This window comes from Gymnodraco acuticeps, unplaced genomic scaffold, assembly GCF_902827175.1.
Source record: "Gymnodraco acuticeps unplaced genomic scaffold, fGymAcu1.1, whole genome shotgun sequence".
Lineage (NCBI taxonomy): Eukaryota > Metazoa > Chordata > Actinopteri > Perciformes > Bathydraconidae > Gymnodraco > Gymnodraco acuticeps.
This window is the reverse complement of record NW_022990317.1, coordinates 241,557-259,089: the sequence shown is the minus strand read 5'-3', so window position 1 is coordinate 259,089 and position 17,533 is coordinate 241,557. Positions and strand designations below refer to the sequence as shown.

The 17,533-nt window shown below is 40.1% G+C and overlaps 1 protein-coding gene across 1 annotated transcript in view; it reads right to left on the bottom strand.

The window, feature by feature from the left end:
• Positions 1 to 17,533, bottom strand: part of sgcd (sarcoglycan, delta (dystrophin-associated glycoprotein)) — a 152,300-nt gene that overhangs the window by 33,171 nt on the left and 101,596 nt on the right. Inside the window, exon 6 of the mRNA XM_034223062.1 lies at positions 342 to 414. Coding sequence (XP_034078953.1) covers positions 342 to 414 — 73 coding nt within the window. The remainder of the gene's footprint in view (positions 1 to 341; positions 415 to 17,533) is intronic.

The window sequence follows — 17,533 nt, the reverse complement described above, 5'->3', positions numbered from 1 at the left end:
AAACAGAGCATCTTCAATGTTTTTGAAACATTACTTTTTAAGCTAAAAATCTAATATTTAAATGTAATTTTCTATCTATGGACTAATTGTTTCAGCTCTTTTATGATCACACACACAAATGTAGACATATATCAGTGCTGGTGTGAGATAACGTGAGTGTTATACTCTGTGGAGGCTTGGGTATGTTTGTATTTATTGTGTGAGTGTAATTGTTTCATTGAATTACCGCAGTATTTATGCAGTGTACTGTAGGTGCAGGACCTTTCCACACTAATAGAGATGTATTGATTGACTGTGTATGTGTTTGATGGGTGCCAGGATTAAAACAGATGCTGACTCACCTCAGCTCTTTGAAGGGCTCGGCCCTGACATGTGGCGTCTCCACCGATTTGCTGAACACGGCTCCTTCGGCCCCTGAAATCACAGAAGACAACATCAGACAGGAGGCCGCCGTCAATAGAAACCACAAACCACTCCTGTCCGATCAATGGACATAATCTCTCGGAGTCCGCTGATCTATACGGCTCCAGTCAGCGCGCACAGCGGCCCTCAGCTCACCTTGCCTCACTGATAACTCACACACATTTGATAGGGAAAAATACGCTGATGGAATATTATGAGAAAACCTTGTTTCATAATTCAGGGAAAAGGAAGAATATATTTAAAGCTTCTGCTTCTGCAGCAAGAGCAATACTGAACATTCTGTAAAATATGAACTCCTAATTGCAAAGTCTTTGATTTTTGTAAAAACATAACATAACATTTTTGCATTTCAATAACTGACCTCTTGTAAGGCTAATGTCAATAGGTATTCACACACATAAGCAACAAGACAACATTCTTTGATATGATATAGTAGTTATTTACCAAAAATAACATTTGGTCCAGTACAATAACAAGATTATTTTTTACGGGAGTCCTTTCAACCAAAGGAAATGCTTATTGTCAGCTTTCTCAAATGCAGCAAGCACTAGATATAAGTAGACGTATTGTAATTAACTATACAGAAAGAGAAATCAAGTTCTACAAAGCAGTCATGGGACAAAGTACTCAGAGCTCAGTATACAGTAATCTTGCTGACAGACAACAAAGTGAACCGCAACCATCATCACTTTGGAGGAGGTAATAAAGAGCCACAACGCTATTAGCAGAATGATAATGCATCATAAACAGTTTAAGGGCGACACTCACTTGCAGCATATCAATACAATATCCTGTTAACACTGCAGAAAAGCAGCTTTTAATATACTTCTAACAATGTTTTCCCCCGTCCAGTTGTAAAAGGAATAGAAACGGGTACAAATTGAAGTTCTTCAAACTTTGTTATGTCATGCTGTGTTGCTTGGTTATATTTAGTCTTGTTTGATTTCTTAAAAGACTTCCAAACCCAAGTTATATTCTGAAGTATGACTTGTGTTTTGTTGCTTGTTTGTTATGCAGTACAAGCTAAAAGCAAACAAAAATCACAACAAAGTAACAATCAGTTAGCCCTCACCCCCAGGCTTTGATTGACTGTAGTGCAAATACAGCAGCACAGCTTGAGTAAACTGAAGCTTTCAGGTACATCGAGTCATCAAAGCATAAGGTGCAGACTTTTGCCCACATTTCAGATTATTATAATTATTTAAACTAGTCTAGTGTTGTGCTCATTGATGGCTGTTGCAACAGTCATAAAAGCAATTGAGCCACTCAAAGCTTTGCTGGCGTAACATAATATAAAATCCTCTGTGGATAAGGGAACATTGGGAAAGCCATCACAAAGTGCTGCAATAATTATAAAAGTCATTTTAAATGTGCAAACTAAAATGGAAAACTTCTTATTATTAAAATCAATTATGTTGATGCCAGCTGGACAGATTTAGTTGTGGGAGGACAAGTTTGGGTATTTTTCAGTTAAACAGGCATTTAATGGTTGAGTTTCCCCTTATTTCTGGAGATATTTACAACACTCACATTCCTCCTGGGGGCTCTTCATAACACCGCTCAAGCTGTTGAGAAGTAAGGGAAATAAAATATCTTTACGCAATGCAGAACCTTCGTCTCGCTCATGTGTTATAGATAACTCTAGTCCTAATGACTGAAGGTGGATTGTTCAAATTTGGCTTGAAGTGACCAGGTTTTATTGGTTTTGTTAATCCTTAAAAATACACTAGCCATAGCATGAAATATCTAACTAATGACAGTGGTGTAGTGATGAAATAGCCGATCCTGAAGTTAGCATTGCAAGGACTCTCTAAAAAAAAGCATGGGAATTTATCATTGGATTTGCAAGAAATAAGATCTGTGGCAAACAAACGCTTGTGGTATTTAAACGTTTAGTCCGGGAGAATAATCTTCACAATTAACACTATCGTTTATGATTTTTGTAACGTTACTACAATCGCTAACAGCTTCAAACAAACTACATCAGGTCTGCCTGACTTCATGTTCTGCATGCTTAACCAAAGGCTGCTGATGTTCAGTGAGATGGCGTTAGCACCTTACATTTTTAAGACACATGTACAGTACGTAGAAGCTATGGACATGATGTCTTTATTTCGTAGAACAAAATGTCTCTTAAGCTTGTGTGAACCACAGACTGTATTTCAGTCATCTAACTAAAAACACATTCATAAAAACGTTAACGGTGTGACACAGCAACAGGAAGTGGTAAAATGCTGACTAATTTCAGGGTTGTAGGACTCATTACTGCACTACTCTATGGAAGGACTCCATTCAGTCTATCTCATTGTATTCAGTGCAGGTACACCGCCATACGGCATGCTGGGTGCAGCGACTGACGTTTTTGTAAGCATTTGCACCCAACTGACCCTTAAACTTCAGCTTTACAAGAGGATGCAGTCATTTCATGGCAGCTTTATTGCTCAGGACCCCAGGAGTGTGTGTGTGTGTGTGTGTGTGTGTGTGTGTGTGTGTGTGGGTGTGTGTGTGTGTGGTGTGTGTGTGTGTGTGTGTGTGTGTGTGTGTGTGTGTGTGTGTGTGTGTGTGTGTGTGTGTGTGTGTGTGTGTGTGTGTGTGTGTGCAGTTGTTGATGGGTGGTCTATGAGAAAGCTTAGCAATAGGCCTGACCCAAGCACTTTGATCACATTGGGTGTAATTGGGTAACTTTGCCCAGCCAGTATTTGACAAAAAAGTTCTTATTAGGAAATAAAGGACAAGTGCTTTGTTTTGGGGGATTTTAAATATTAATTCCTCAGGTTTCCTTATAAGTTAAAGAAATGGTGGGCTTTCAAAGGGAAAAGAAAAAACGACTTTTTCTATTATCTCATGAAAGCTCCAGTGACATTTAAATACCTGTTCAGTCAGTTAGAGCTATAATACAGAGAGGAGGATGTAAAGTGAAGTAGAAGCCTCGGTGTGTGTCACTGACTCTTTCCTGCAGTAAAGTGAGTGAAGATAAAACAGAAGCCTAAGATTAGAAATCCCGGCACTCAGTTGGAATAAAAAGAAAAAAAGCTCTTTACTTTGCTCCTGGCTGTCACGCTGTCTACAATAGCTAGTTTAAAGGATAAAACCAATGTCATTTAACTTAATTCATACTACCATTTATATAGCACTATAGAAAGTCCGAACAGACTATTGTAATCCTCTCTCTTTGTGTATGCATTTATAATTTTATTTGAATGATTACTTCAATTTTCAAATACACATCAACACAAGGGTCTCCAGTAAAATGTATAACTATAAATAGTTACTTTAGATTGTAAATAATTGTGCTTTATTCCACAGCAGTATGACATTAACCTGTAGTTTGGTTCACTAAATAGTACTAGAAAATGTGATTATGTCTGTGAAAATGTGACCATACAGAACAGCAAAACCTATGGAAAAATAGGAATATGTTGTGATGCAATCAGGGAAATAGACATGCAATGTTGCTGAATTGATCTAAAATGTATCTTAAATCCATAAGGGAAGTAGTTCAATTTGGTTAAATGTGTTCAACAAAGGTTAACCTATTAGACCTGGAAAAGACTAAAGACCTTTAAAAAAAAAAATCACATGCGGCAAATAATGCATGTTCTCCTGTTCATGAATTCATGGTCAACCTAACAGATATTGATGGCGTTCTAAGTAACTGCTCTAAAACATACTGGCAGATTCAATTGTGTATTAGCCTCAAGAAACACTATTTATCCTAGGATAGTATACGGTCTATTATCTTATACATAGGGTATAATATATAGGTGGTTGGAAATGTTTGTATGTTAGGTTCATGTCAACTAATATTAACTAATAGATTTTAAAACTGACATATATCAGTTTCAGTTTAAAACACATGTGAGGGTGAGGCACTAGTTATGTATTAGACAATGACATTGATGAAGATTATAAGGACAAGACATTTGCTTGTACTAAATGTTACATATTATTGACTTTATGACACTGCAGATGTTTGTATTTTGGCTCAGCTCACGTTATTTGTATTTAGCAGAGTGTGACGACTCCATTTATGTGCACCTCTGTGCATAAAACTTGATCTATCTGATTTTCGGATCACACGCTCAACATGAATACCGAGCAGACAGCAGCAATACGTCACAGCTCTGACATATTCATAGACCAATGGGGGGGGGGGGGGGGTCGGTGAGAATATAAATGATGCGATTAAAGATTAGGGGTCTGTGTGAGCAGCTGTGTGTGTCCATGTGTATCTGTGTATATGTGAGTATGAGGCAGTCGTGAAACCAGGGCTGGATATCATCAGTTTTGGCCTGAAGTACCTGAGAGGTGATGAAATACAGAGACAAATAGCACACAGAAAAGCCTCCCTCCAGGAATAATTCCAATGATTGGTGATGGTTATGGACGATACATGACTTGCAACAATAACTAGAAATTCCAATCCTGCATTTATCTTCATGCATTTCAGCACATATTGCCGAATGGTTTTGCTTTTCCATCTACAACAGCGGTAGCGGGCCTGGTAGAAGCAAATAAATTAGATTCCACTGCAAAGATTTAGTAGTCTTTCATAGAAAATGCTATTTATTCGAGTTTCCTGCATAACTAAAAAACCGAGAGATAGTGAGTATGAAAAAGACAAAGAGTTTTATAGTTTTTAAACCAATTCACCACTGAACTCAAATGAGCAAAGTATTGGTCTCATGGAGCACTGGTGTGGTACTTGCACCTGATTGGCTTTATCTGCTTCATTTATGATTCCTATCACCGGCTCATTAGTCTGCTTTTTGTCTACTTGCTGACTCACACAGTATCTTGGGAAGCCTTTAAAAACTGTCCCTGTCATTATTAACGGCCACTTCCTAATACAGCTTTGTTATCATATTATCGTTTATGTAACAAAGATCTCATATTCAAGTATGTGTTCTCACAGCTATTCTACAAACAGTAGAGCCTTCCCTGGCAAATCGAACTTTACATCCATGTGCTACAGGGTCATTTCCTGTATGACAGACTTAGACCCCGGCCACACGAGGACGAAAACGGCTAAACGCATAGGATTAACGCAAACGCAAACAAGCTTCCGTCCACACGCAATAGTTATCTGGATAGTGTCTGCCCACACGAGACCGCTCCGTTTAGCTCCAACCGCTGGAGAAGCTGCAGTACATATGCAGGAACCTGTACGTGGCGCTGTAACATCCTCCACAAAAGCAGCGAAGAAGCATGGTTGTCATGGTTGCCCTTCTGTTTATTCTCCGCGGTGGGGGCCGAGGGAACCGGGCAGAGTTTTTTGCCAGTCAATGTGTATTAAAGTTTAAATCTTCCGACAAAATTATAAAAGTGCCGGTCAAATGTCTTCTTTGTTATTTATTGAGCTTTAAAACAAATGAAAAACGACTCCATATAATATAATAATAAAATACACGGAGCCTCTCTTTTTCCTCCCTCTCTTCGGACAGCGCCAGTGTCTGTCTCATGCAGCAGCTGATCCAGTAATGAGTGACCCGGCCGACAGTAAAAATAAACATATTTATAACTAGGTAGTTTGAGAGGTGTCTCCGTCCTGTCAGATTAGACTTCACTCGAGTTTATGTCCATATCGAGAGAAAGATAAATAATCTGAATTCAGTGTGCAGTTTACTTTGACGCGGGGGTGAGCAGCAGAGGTGGAGAGAGGCGGGGCTATTGCGCAATCATTATCAGAAAATGATCGCTGAAGCTGCAGTACATATCCACAAAAGCAGCGAGTAAGATCCCCCCGGATGTGTAAGTCTGCTGTAGGTGTTGCACAAAGAACTGTAGCATGGTCAGTAGCGTCCGGAGCACGATAGCAACTCTGCGATCCGCCATTGTTGTTGTTGTTGGTGGCGAAACACATCAGCAATGGCGCGGGGCACGCGGAGGTGAGCAGCAGAAGTGGGGAGAGGCGGGGCTATTGCGCAATCATTATCTGAAAATGATCGTATAGGGCGCACACACGGAGCTGTTTGACCCCCCAGAGCGTTGCGTATGCCGTTCTATCCACCTTGGGACCCGTTATCGTTTCCTCAGTCGTTTAGTGCCGTATGCGGTCGTCCTCGTGTGGCCGAATGGTCTATATGACACTAAACAGTAACGCAAACGGCCGTTTTTGTCCTCATGTGGCTGCAGCCTTAACTACAAGTGTACATTAGCATAATATCTCAAATGTTCACCCCTGGGACTCCATGGCCTGCTTCTAGTTGGACAACACATTCCATCACTGCTTAGCTTACAAACAGTTACCATCAACTGAAAAGAAACCTAAAGAAGTCTCTGCAAATCCATCCTTGATCCCTTTCAAATGAAAAAAAAGTTGTTCCCATCTCCTGCTAGAAGTGAACATATATGGCTGCTGCTGATGTGATACTGATAAAAGAAGGATATTCAATCTAAAAGTTGAGTCTAACCTGATGGAAAAGGACAATGCCTACAATATTAGATTACATTTACACAGTGTTTTGCTGAATTTAATGCATGCAGTCACGCACATGCAGGTACCCAGACACACATACTCATATATTACATTTCCCCCTGATACATATGAGCTGGATTAGCTTGCATATTCACACAGCTCATCTTAACCTATGTACTGTTACGTGATGACTGTTCAGCATCACAACCCCGCTGGAGCTGTAGCATGCCAGTTAAACTTTGACAGCAGGTTATAAACCCTGCAGGCAGGCGCTCAACGAATCTGTGTGGCTGGATGTCTAACTGTGAAATTATGATCACTGACCGGACGGCCAACTGCATGAAACACTTTCATCCTGTCAGGGAAAATCCTACTCTCAAGCTGTTAGATAAAGCCGATTTGTGATATTTCGTGCGTTCTGTTGAAGTGTTGTAATGTACTATCATGGTGTACCCACTTTCCCCACAATCTGCCTCAACCATCTCTACTGCAAATGACGATTGCCTACATTTTCCAAAAGGACTGAGACCTTTGAGGTTGTTGTGTTTATTCTAGAGAGAGTACAGAGGTAGAGTGATTCTTCGACAGTTTTACTGCTACTAGTAACTACATAACAATATAACTTTTTATGTTGATGTTATGTGCTTTTTGATAATGGATTAATTCCAATAGGAATGTTTCAAATTAACATTTTGAGGTGCCGTGACATGTCCTTTAGTTTGATTTTTAAATGTAATCCCTCATTGTTAAAAACATATGGAAAATCCTGCATGTACAATAAAGTACATAAAAAGTCTAATGTTGTCTTTATGAACGTGGTATTTCTGAGTAGAATTTTTAATAAATTAGTCGGTAAATTGGCTGATGGTCATCCAGCCTTTTGACCTATTGAAGGTTTTGGAAATATCAACTCCTGGAGGCAAGTATTTACCATCATGTAGACAGAAAAACCTGTCTCTAAGAATCCTGCAGCTAAGGGAAGTTTAATAATCTCCATTTTAATATTTTCTCTCTTTTACCTGTATTATCTTCCACTCTCAGTCTATAATTAATATTATTCCGTTTTTGAACTCCAGTCAGACTTGGAGGGCAGCTAAAACCTCTAGAAACCAGACCCCTGCCGAGATGCTTCGTCCTTTCTCCTCTCTCAATGCTGTAAGATATCAGCAGCTTTTATTGAGGGGGGTAATTCACCAACTTGACAGTAACAGTAAGTTTAGGCTGTCAAATAGTATTTGCAGCAAGCACATTAGAATAGAAAGTAAAGAGAGAAAATTAGTTCAAAGTAAGTACTACATTTAGAAGTAAACAGCAAAAGTGGAGATGGAGGAGTGGAGGAAAAAGCATGGCAGCAGCTGACAGATGGATTTCTCTTGCTCAGCTCAAGTTCGACTCGTCACATACAGTATGCAGCGGGTGGATTATAGCCCGCTAGGAAAGACGTGACAAGCCACCGACAAGTTCCCACACTGCAGGTGAATATCAATCATTTACACTGGGTCACATCCCTCCACAACTTCTGCCTGCTATTTCTTTTCTTCCCCCCTACCTAAATATGCTGACGGAGTGCAGAGATACTGCCACCGGAGTGACAGGCGTGCCCGACAGTGATCGGTGAGAAAGAAAGAGACATTTTAACAACGACGGTGTGGCATCGACCACAGAGGATACACAGCTGTCCTCCACAATGTCAGCTGCAACATCAATGTCAGGCTGCACGCGGTGACTACCTGTCATCCAGTGTAGAATAATACAGAAACAACAGTGCTGGTGCATTTTTGGAGGCACTGCCAGTTGTTTGGAGGATTACAGAGCCGTTGATTTAGGACAGTTCATACGCATGCATTTGTCAACACTTGTTGGGGATCAGAGGTTGAGATGTGGGTCTAAAGAGGCAGGAGGAGTGTTTTATACAATAGTTTAAATAGCAGACAGCTACCGGGATGCAGGTCATCATCAGCCTTGTTCTCCACAGGCTGCTATATAAAGCTGTGCTGAAAAGGCCAAATGATCTTACTCCAGGTCATAAACCTGACCCCAGATCTGTGCAGGATTCTGCTCTCCCACTGCCTCCTATTAGGTCTATTCTGCTCTGACTCTGCCTCTCTAAATGTGCACACCATGTTACTTCCAGAGCACTCTCACAATCTTGAGCTTCTCCCAAGAGTTTTTAAACTCAAAACAAAAGTGACAACTCATAATGAAGTTATCCTCTAAAATTAGTTTTAAAGGTGCACGCTCAAACTAAATGAGTTAAATACTGATGTTATATTTAAACGAGAGAACTTTGCGTGAAACTTTCACAAAGATTGGCTGCTTTACACAAAATAATAGGACAAAATGTAAGTAGACATTTTTTTTAATGAACAATTGAAAAAATAAGACTCTTCATTATTTCTTTTTAGAAGCAAATACAAAATGTTGAAAAAAAAACCACAAACATATCATGATCACGTCACTACTATCCTGCTAAAGTCATGCGAACACACTAGAGCAGTGCTTCTCAAAGTGTGGTCCGTGAGGTGCCCCCTAGTGGTCCGTGAGTATATTGGTAACATTTCACATTTGAAATAAATAAATACATTTAAGTTTTCCGCACTCTCGCGGGAATATCTCCGCAATGGAACGAGCTTAAGTTTCTACTTTCTATTGCATGATAAAGCCCAGCGCAACACCTTCGTCACACATGTTGCCACTTGTTTGTACCATTTTCAGGCGATTTATAATCTGTTCTCAAAAAACTATGTGTTTTGGGATATTTGTGGAGTTAGGTGGTCCGCGCATGTTTTTGTATTGGTTAAGTGGTCCTTGGTATGAAAAAGTTTGAGAAACACTGCACTAGAGTGTTAAACTAATGTTATTGTTTTAGTGGCAGTTTTAATGCAGAAAGGGTGATAACACACATCCAGGACAAACAAGCAACATGACTGTCCATGAGGGCATGCAGTGCAGATACAGGAGTGGTGACAGAGAAAAGAGAGAGAGAGAGACAGGCAGACAGACAGACAGATGAACATCACTGAGCCTACAGGTAACATCCTTCAAATCTTAAACAGATTGTACAAGATAAGTAAAGAGCCTGAACCTTGATGTCTGTCTGCCTGTATGTACATATATCTGTGTGTGTGTGTGTGTGTGTGTGTGTATGTGTATGTGTGTGTGTGTGTGTGTGTGTGTGTGTGTGTGTGTTTGAAGCCTGCAGCCTGCGGGGCAGCAGTAATGAAGTCCTGAGCCTCTAATGGGAAAGAATGATAGTGAGCAGGACGTTTGATATTCCTCTGCAAATGGGCCTGCAGGGGACGTCGACTTTAAGAGTGTTGGGCCAAGCTGATTAGCAAAGCAGGGAATGTGTGTGGGTGTGTGTGTGCTTCTGTGTGTGTTTTTAGATCATTTCAGTTCATTCATTTGCATTAGAGGCATCTTGAAAATAGCAAATACATCAAAACGTTTTTGAATGCTTGTAGGCAAATATATTCGGAGTGTCTGATCTGGCGGGTCAACATAGCTGAAGCTGATCTAAATGTACATTTTCCTTCGTTCTGCTCCACTACAAAATTCACTTTACTGAAGGACGATCACAGTGTGTCATAGCACATTAAATGATTGAACAGCGTCATTCTTTAGACTTTTCACTTTGACAGTGTAGAGCAGGGGCAGGCAAGTAAGTTTGGCCGTGGGCCACATTTTTTCTGAGCCGCAAGATGGCGGGCCAGAACATAATCAAAGCCTAATTCAAGGAATTGATTTTGGTAAGAGGGCGCAGCGCCCCTGTTCCCCGGTTCAGAAAAAACTCTGATATCGCTGATGACCCTCCCCATCAACACTCTGATGCGCAGTCAGATCCGCTGATTGGTTCACTGGTGATATAAGCGCCCAATCCAGAGCCTCTGGCTAGACCCGCCCAAAGGGAGGCTTGTCCTCTCTAGCCCCATTTCAGTCCCAAAGCCAAGGCTATTATCTGTATTTTAACAGACTTATCTTTTAAATTGAGGTGTATTTATTGTTCTCTTCAAAGTTTATTTTTCTCTGAAATTGTAGGGAGGATGGTCCTCCCTTTCCTCAATGGACGAGCCTCCACTGAGTAAAGTAGAGTTATTAACTAGGTAGCAGTGTTATTTAACATACTTTTATAAGTATTGTCAAGTTCTCTGGGGTTTTGGCATTTATTTGAGTGTTTGCCCACATTTGAGAGGCTTGAGGGACAACTGGAATCCTTTTTCCTTTTCTTTATTTCAACTTTTCAAGGACACATTAGGATTCTTTCAGGTTGAAAACCTTTAAAAAAATACCAAAGAACAAAATAAATCAATTACAGCAGTTTTGCTTTGCAATTTCATATATTATAACCTAAATTAATCAGTAACCAAGTATTTTACTCAAACTCAATGTATTTAATAGTTAAATAAGTACTTGAATTGACCTGGTTCCCCACAACCACACATTTGCCATATGTGACCCGCTCTATCGAAATCAGTCGAAAGTCACAACGGCTCATTTAAAAATAAACGTGGATTTGCGTAAAAAAATAGTTTTTCGGGGATCGGGTGTTTTGTTTGATTTTAAATAAACAAAGTCTTGGCTTTCAGAATATGAATTTTTTTTCTCCAAAATCACACGATAAATACATGTTTGAAGCTTGTAAAGGGAAGATGACAGCTCTCCCTCACCACTCTGCTCTTCCACAGCGCCGCTTCCCCTCCCTCCGCTGACATTATGAATGTAAGCGGATATGTCGGGACAGAATTTATTTTACCGGACAAATTTGAAACTTACCGATCCAGCTCTCCTGATCGGCCTTTATAGAGAGCACCGATCAAACTATTAAGAGTGAATATCGGCCGATAATGACCGGCGGCTAACGGAAACCCTGATGTGTCGGTCCTATGTTGTAAAAAAAAAATCAAAATAATATTTTATTTTTGATTCTCAAAATTACGGGCCAAATATTATTGCTGGCGGGCCAACAATGGCCCGCGGGCCGCCTGTTGCCGACCCATGGTGTAGGGTGTATGGCCAAAGTTATCACTCTATTTACAAGCATTGGGCTCCATGTTTAATTTTGTTATTCTTGTGAGCTAAAGAAATTCACTTAAAGTCAAGCGATCAAATCATACACTTAAAGTAATATGTAATTAGTGAATGTTTTCTTTCTATTTAATTTCATTCTCTGGCACGAACGTCTAAATCCTCCCATGCTATTTACAGCTTTATGTGGGGGTCAGGCACTTGAATGTGCATAATGACTCAATAATCCAAAAGTGTTAATTAATAGATTAAATAAAGACCGTGTAGGCATATCTAAGCAGAGTATCACTTTTTATATCAATGGTTACATCCAATTGCATTAATTTGGTATGAATTCCTGGCCAATATGTGTTCAATGAACACAAAATGAAGAAACCAAATAGTTTGACGGAATAGAAGTTGCGTGCAGGTCTCTGGGGGATTGTTTTCTTACCCACATTAATATCACTCTGTCAATCAACAGACCGAGATTGAAAACATAATCAATTTAGAGCTAACCTTTAGTTTTTTAATATTTATTTAATGTTTCAAATTGAAGTAAAAGCTAGAAGCTTTCTTAAGCTTTAATATACGTTTGCTTATGTTTTTATCACATGCTATCCTTACCACCGAGAAGTTCTTCTGCCAACCTCTCTTTATTGCCATATTTGTTGCTTTAACAAAGTTAACTAAAGTGTCATTGGCAGCCTTCCAGTTCTAGACACGATTAGATCCGAAAAGTACTTCACACACTGCCGGTGCCCCCTCGGTCTGGTGTGTTATCATTGGGTATAAAAACAAGACAGATTTCTTATCCGGCTATTGACAGCACACATGTAGTTAAATGTTAATGTAAGCGTATAAAATGGATTCTGGGGTGTTATCAAGACGTGGGACACTTAAAAGTACAACGTTGTGAATGACAAGCGATTATAATCGTTCTTATCTGTGACTTTCCACACCTTGCAGGTCACGGCTGTATTTGTGACGTTTTTTTCAGAACCATTAACGGCTACGGAGGGAACCTGTCTGACTATTACCAACATTTCCTTTCATGTGCTTCTTAACTGTGGTGTAATCAGTCCTCATCTGCCGCCCAGTCGATGAGAAGCCTGCAGACTCGGATCGATACGGCCCACCTGCATTTACACCGCTCGCCGCCTCCACGCTCACTCTTTACCACTTTGTTCTCCACCCATCCTCTCGACTCGTCATCTTCCTCTCTCTCTATTTGCCTCGTAAACATGTACAAACAGACTCCAAGAGGGATCGATAAAACCCATTCCGGGGGTTTTATTTCGACTTCTTACAGCCAAAATATTACGCCTCCTCCTATGAAATGATTTAATCAGTAGGTTTTCTCAAACCCAACCTCGGATGTAGTCTTACTTTCTTTCTTTATGTTTTGTCTTCTTCCATTCCTCACGTTACTTTTTCTTCTGCTACTTATGACATCATTGTTTCAATGCTTTAGATTTATTTTCCATGTTCTTTCCTTTATTCATTCTGTACCCTCTCTCCCACTTCCTTATTCTTCTAGTTTGTCCCTTCACTCCGTCCCTCCTCTGTCATCCCACATAACTCATCTCCCCTCTCCCCAGTTCTTAATGCAGTCATCTCTTTGCTTATTTATTTCCTTTCTTCTTGTGTCCATCCTTATCTCTTCATCTCGCTCCGTCTCACTTCTTAATACTAATCTTTCCCGCAGTTGACCCGTTCATTTATTATTTTCTGCCTCATCTCCTTTTCCTTCCACCATCCTTTCCTTTACCTCCCCAAGGAGTCTTCTTCCCTCCATTTTCCCTCCTACCTGCTTCCCCTTCTCTCATCTCCCTCATTATCCTCATTTCATGCTCTAACTTACCATACCACCGACTTTACCCTCCATTTTCGTATCACTTGCATTATTTCACAACGCCCTTCATTAACGCCCTTCTCACTCATTTTATTTTAAGATTTATTTTCTGAAATTCCTGTATTTTTCTGCTCTTTCTTTGCTTTACTTTCCCACTCAGTCACTCACTAGCACTCTTTTCATTTATTTATAATTTCATTTTGTGTCACAGCTCCACGTCTTTCCTCATCACTACCTGTTTATGTGCAGACTGGTATTACAAAATGGGGTAGGAATAACACAAACATATCTTAGTTTATGAGTGTTATCAGTACACAATTATTTTTGTTCAACAAAAAGACTGGAATTGTGTCCCTTATAAAAAAAAAAGTCAACCTTCAATTTATCTAACACAAAACAATTTAACCACAAACACCAACCTTTCCCAAACACCAAGCAAGTCATTTAGTTTGTATTCACAACACTAACCATGTGTTTAAAACTTGATCCTGCAACTCAACTATGTGAACAGCGGGGAATGAGAACGAGGTCACAGACAATCCATAAATCGCAGACATGACAAGCAACATGTCCTTAAAAGTGTTTTACTATTCATACGCCTTCCCATGAGACTACGTTGCCATGTGCTCTTCTTCCCTTGTTTATCCTGTTTAAGAATCCCTTCCTTTTTTGTTCCAGAATTCGTCCTTTATTGCACCTTTCCTTTTCTTCATTTTCTTCTCGGTTCTGTTCCTTATTCACTCAACTATGTTGCTATATACTGTCCTAATTTCCTTCCTTTCTGCTTGCTCAGTTTTCTATTCACTCCCTTGTTTTACACATCATTCCTTACCTCCATTTCTTGCTTCTGCACAACACTGCCTCTACTCTCCATGTTCCTTTTCTTCTTCTGTTTATTTGTCATTTGAACCTGCTCTTATTCCTTTCCATTACCTGTTTCTTCTTTCCTCTGTCTCATTTTCCCCTGTCAGATTCCGTCTCTCTCTTTGTGTTTGCTCTTGTCCCTCCCTTAGTTTTCTGCCGTCCGCGACTGAGATCAATCAGGAACTTATGAAGCATGCAGCAGGATAAATCAGCGGTGTTTGGAGGCCTCATGAAGATTCACTTAATGGTATTTCGTGTCGGCAGGCGAATGGTACTGATAAGGAACAGCAGCATCGGAGAGAGAGAGAGAACTGGGGTGAGGAGGAGGAGGAGGAGGAGGAGGAGGAGGAGGAGGCGAAAACGGGGACAGAGAGAAAAATGTGATGGATAAAGAAATGCCCGGAGTAAAGACAGTAAATAAAACAAAGTAAAATTGGAGAAGAAAGATTAACAGTCTTTATAAAACCCATAAAATAGCATTCACACACGAATTTCAGGCCATCTGCCACCGAGAAGTTATTTTGTTTCCCCAGACCCGAGCCATTGGTGGCGGGGAATTATGGGTATTATAGAGAAAATAGGGTATTATAATAAAAAAACTGCAGATATATTACAGAGCCACAATGCTGCTGAGCTTTTGCAAAAGTCTAACCTTTCTGATGGTTATTGTACGCACATGTGTACTGTGAGCTACTGCCAAGGTGAAACCCCCGAGGGAAATACTGCAGTGCCTCAAAGAATACACTGAGTCATTTATGGCTCACAAAGTAGTGGTTGAATAAATTGATGTAGAAGTTTGTAAAATGTCAGTGAATTAAAAAAAAATAGGGTGGGGACAGGCATTGATGATCGAATCACCAGGTTAAGATTCTCCTTTGATTGATCAGTATCAGAATCAGAAACAGGTTTGTTACCAGGTTGACACGTATGAGGAATTTACAAAAATATAAACAAATATATTTGTCGTTTAATACAACGAAAAATAAAAAATATATAGTAAAATATAGCAGTTTTTACATAGAAATAGAATGGAATAAAATTGAATAAAATATGGAATAAGATTCGGCAGTAATACCAAAGAAAGAAAACATTGTGTGCATCGATGTAAAGCTATAATATGATATGGCAACTGTCCCCCGTAGGCCACCGTAGTAAATTATGAGCTGTCAAAAATGAGAGTGAAAAGTGGAGTGCCATTGAATATGGAATGGAATAAATAGGAAGGCCGTCTACATTAAACACACCAAAACGTATTAATACTATACAGTTATATCAAACTACTGTGGTCCACTGCTGTTTCATGCGTGTTACAGCCCAGAGTGGCTTCGTATAGAGAATTGTATGTTTTCTCCAGACTGTCAGTCAGGTGAAGTTGCTGCGAGCTGCTGGGGGAAATGACGGAGCAGCTCAAAACGCTGTGGAGCCTTTGATGTGTTTTTCTATTAGGTCTATAAGCAAACCAACCATCTGTTCCAAAAAACCTTCCTCTGGGAGACCCGGGCCATTAAGACCACAACTAGCCGTCACCTTAAAAGGTTCGTCACAAAAAGCTGTCAACCCTCTCCCCCAACACACACTCAAACACAACACAGACACATGTCAAATTCAAACTTGCTCCAGAAACCTCTAGACGCCCTCTCCAGGGGATCGCCCTCGTGCGCCGGGACAGTCCCAGAGCGGCCACCAAGTGGGCACGGGGCACACCACACACACACACACACACACACACACACACACACCACACACACACACACACACACACACACACACCACACACACACACGCACACACACACACAACACACACACACACACACACACAACACACACACACACACAACACATCACACACACACACCACACACACACACACACACACTACACACACACACACACACACACACACACCACCACACACACACAATCACACACACACACACACACACACACACACACAACACACCACACACACACACACACACACACACACACACACACACACACACACACACACACACACACACACACACACACACACACACACACACACACACACACACACACACACACCACACACACACACACACACACACACACACACACACACACACACACACACCACACACAACACACACACACACACACACACACCACACACACACACACACACACACACACACACACACACACACAACAGCTCACTTTTAATTAGGATTGCTTCAGCACATTTTACAATATGTCAGAGCAATTCAAACACCATCCAAAGTTAATTGTCTAACAAATAGAAAGACTGCAAGCACACTACAAATGTCAGGCTGCATGCTCATCTATAATTAACAAGATTCTGGGCTAAATGGTAAATTATGTTCAGCAAGTCTCAGTGTAATACATATGTTCAACAATCTCAACCTGTGGAGCAACAGAGTTACTTTTGTTAAGACGATTGGTTAGTTATTGTACCTTATTATTACTAGTCTTTTTGTTTTGGTCGTAAAAAACGACAAGCATATTCTTGAGTTCCAGCGTCTGAATTGTCAAAGTATGTGGCTTTTTCGTTTTTATAAAATAGTGATTTTTCAGGGGGGATTTGTTGACTGTTAAAACATCTAAAGATGTCAATTTTTACTTTTCCCGAAAAGACCATACTAAACAATATAGTAGGTTATGACAGTTAGTCAGAGCTTAAATGTTGTAAATGATCTATATTAGTACGAAAGGAAACAAATTATATATTTAACACAAATGTTATAATAATAATAATAATAATAATAATAATAATAATTAAAGCTGCAAGCTTTGGTGAGTTTTCATATATGTTGCGGGGGTCAAAAGTGTGCGCACTTTATTAAAATAATAATCAGAAGAATAATAATAATAATCGGATCGATTTCAATAATGTGCGAGGGCTACCTACTGCCATGATTTAGGCCACTTTTAATGGGCTTTAGCCCCTCGTTTTCCCTGTTTTTT